Source organism: Nanorana parkeri, unplaced genomic scaffold, assembly GCF_000935625.1.
Source record: "Nanorana parkeri isolate BGI_ZX_2015 unplaced genomic scaffold, ASM93562v1 scaffold4294, whole genome shotgun sequence".
Taxonomy (NCBI): Eukaryota; Metazoa; Chordata; class Amphibia; order Anura; family Dicroglossidae; genus Nanorana; species Nanorana parkeri.
Window position 1 is genome coordinate 15,659 of NW_017310557.1, and position 594 is coordinate 16,252.

General features: G+C 56.4%; 1 protein-coding gene across 1 annotated transcript in view; it reads right to left on the bottom strand.

Annotated features, from left to right (window-relative positions):
- The window catches only part of LOC108803830 (centrosomal protein of 70 kDa-like), a gene marked incomplete at its 3' end in the record, with an annotated part of 15,539 nt that extends 15,272 nt beyond the window's left edge, over positions 1–267 (bottom strand). The window contains exon 1 of the mRNA XM_018575627.1: positions 248–267. Coding sequence (XP_018431129.1) covers positions 248–267 — 20 coding nt within the window. The remainder of the gene's footprint in view (positions 1–247) is intronic.
- Positions 268–594: the final 327 nt, after the last annotated feature.

The window sequence follows — 594 nt, forward strand, 5'->3', positions numbered from 1 at the left end:
CTGAGAAGCCGCCCCTGGCAGAGACGTTCACCGCGCCGCAGCCATGACGCTTCAGAAGTTTATTGATTTTTTCCCACTCAGAGATCTCAATCTGCAACGACAGAGGAGCCGATAATTGTCACATGACTGTCAGCTGACAGCGCACCCTTTGTATGCCGGGTCACGGAAATCCTGAACGCACAAAGGCTGCCGGCGGACGCACACGGGGGCAATGGCTGATAACAGGAAATGCTGCTTCATAACTCACCTCGGACGTCTCCTCCTCATCACCTGAAAGAGATAAAATGAGGAAATAAAATAACTGAATCTCATACACAGGACAGGTGAACACGGGACACGCGGTACGGGGCACGCTGATAGGGGACACGAGGTACGGGACACGTGGTACGGGGCAAGTGGGATAGGTGACACGAGGCACGCTGCAGGATAGGGGACACGGTACAAGACACGAGGTACGGGGCACACTGCGGGATAGGGGACACGGTACAAGACACGAGGTACGGGGCACACGGTACAAGACACGAGGTACGGGGCACACGGTACAAGACACGAGGTACGGGGCACACGGTACAAGACACGCGGTACGGGGCACAC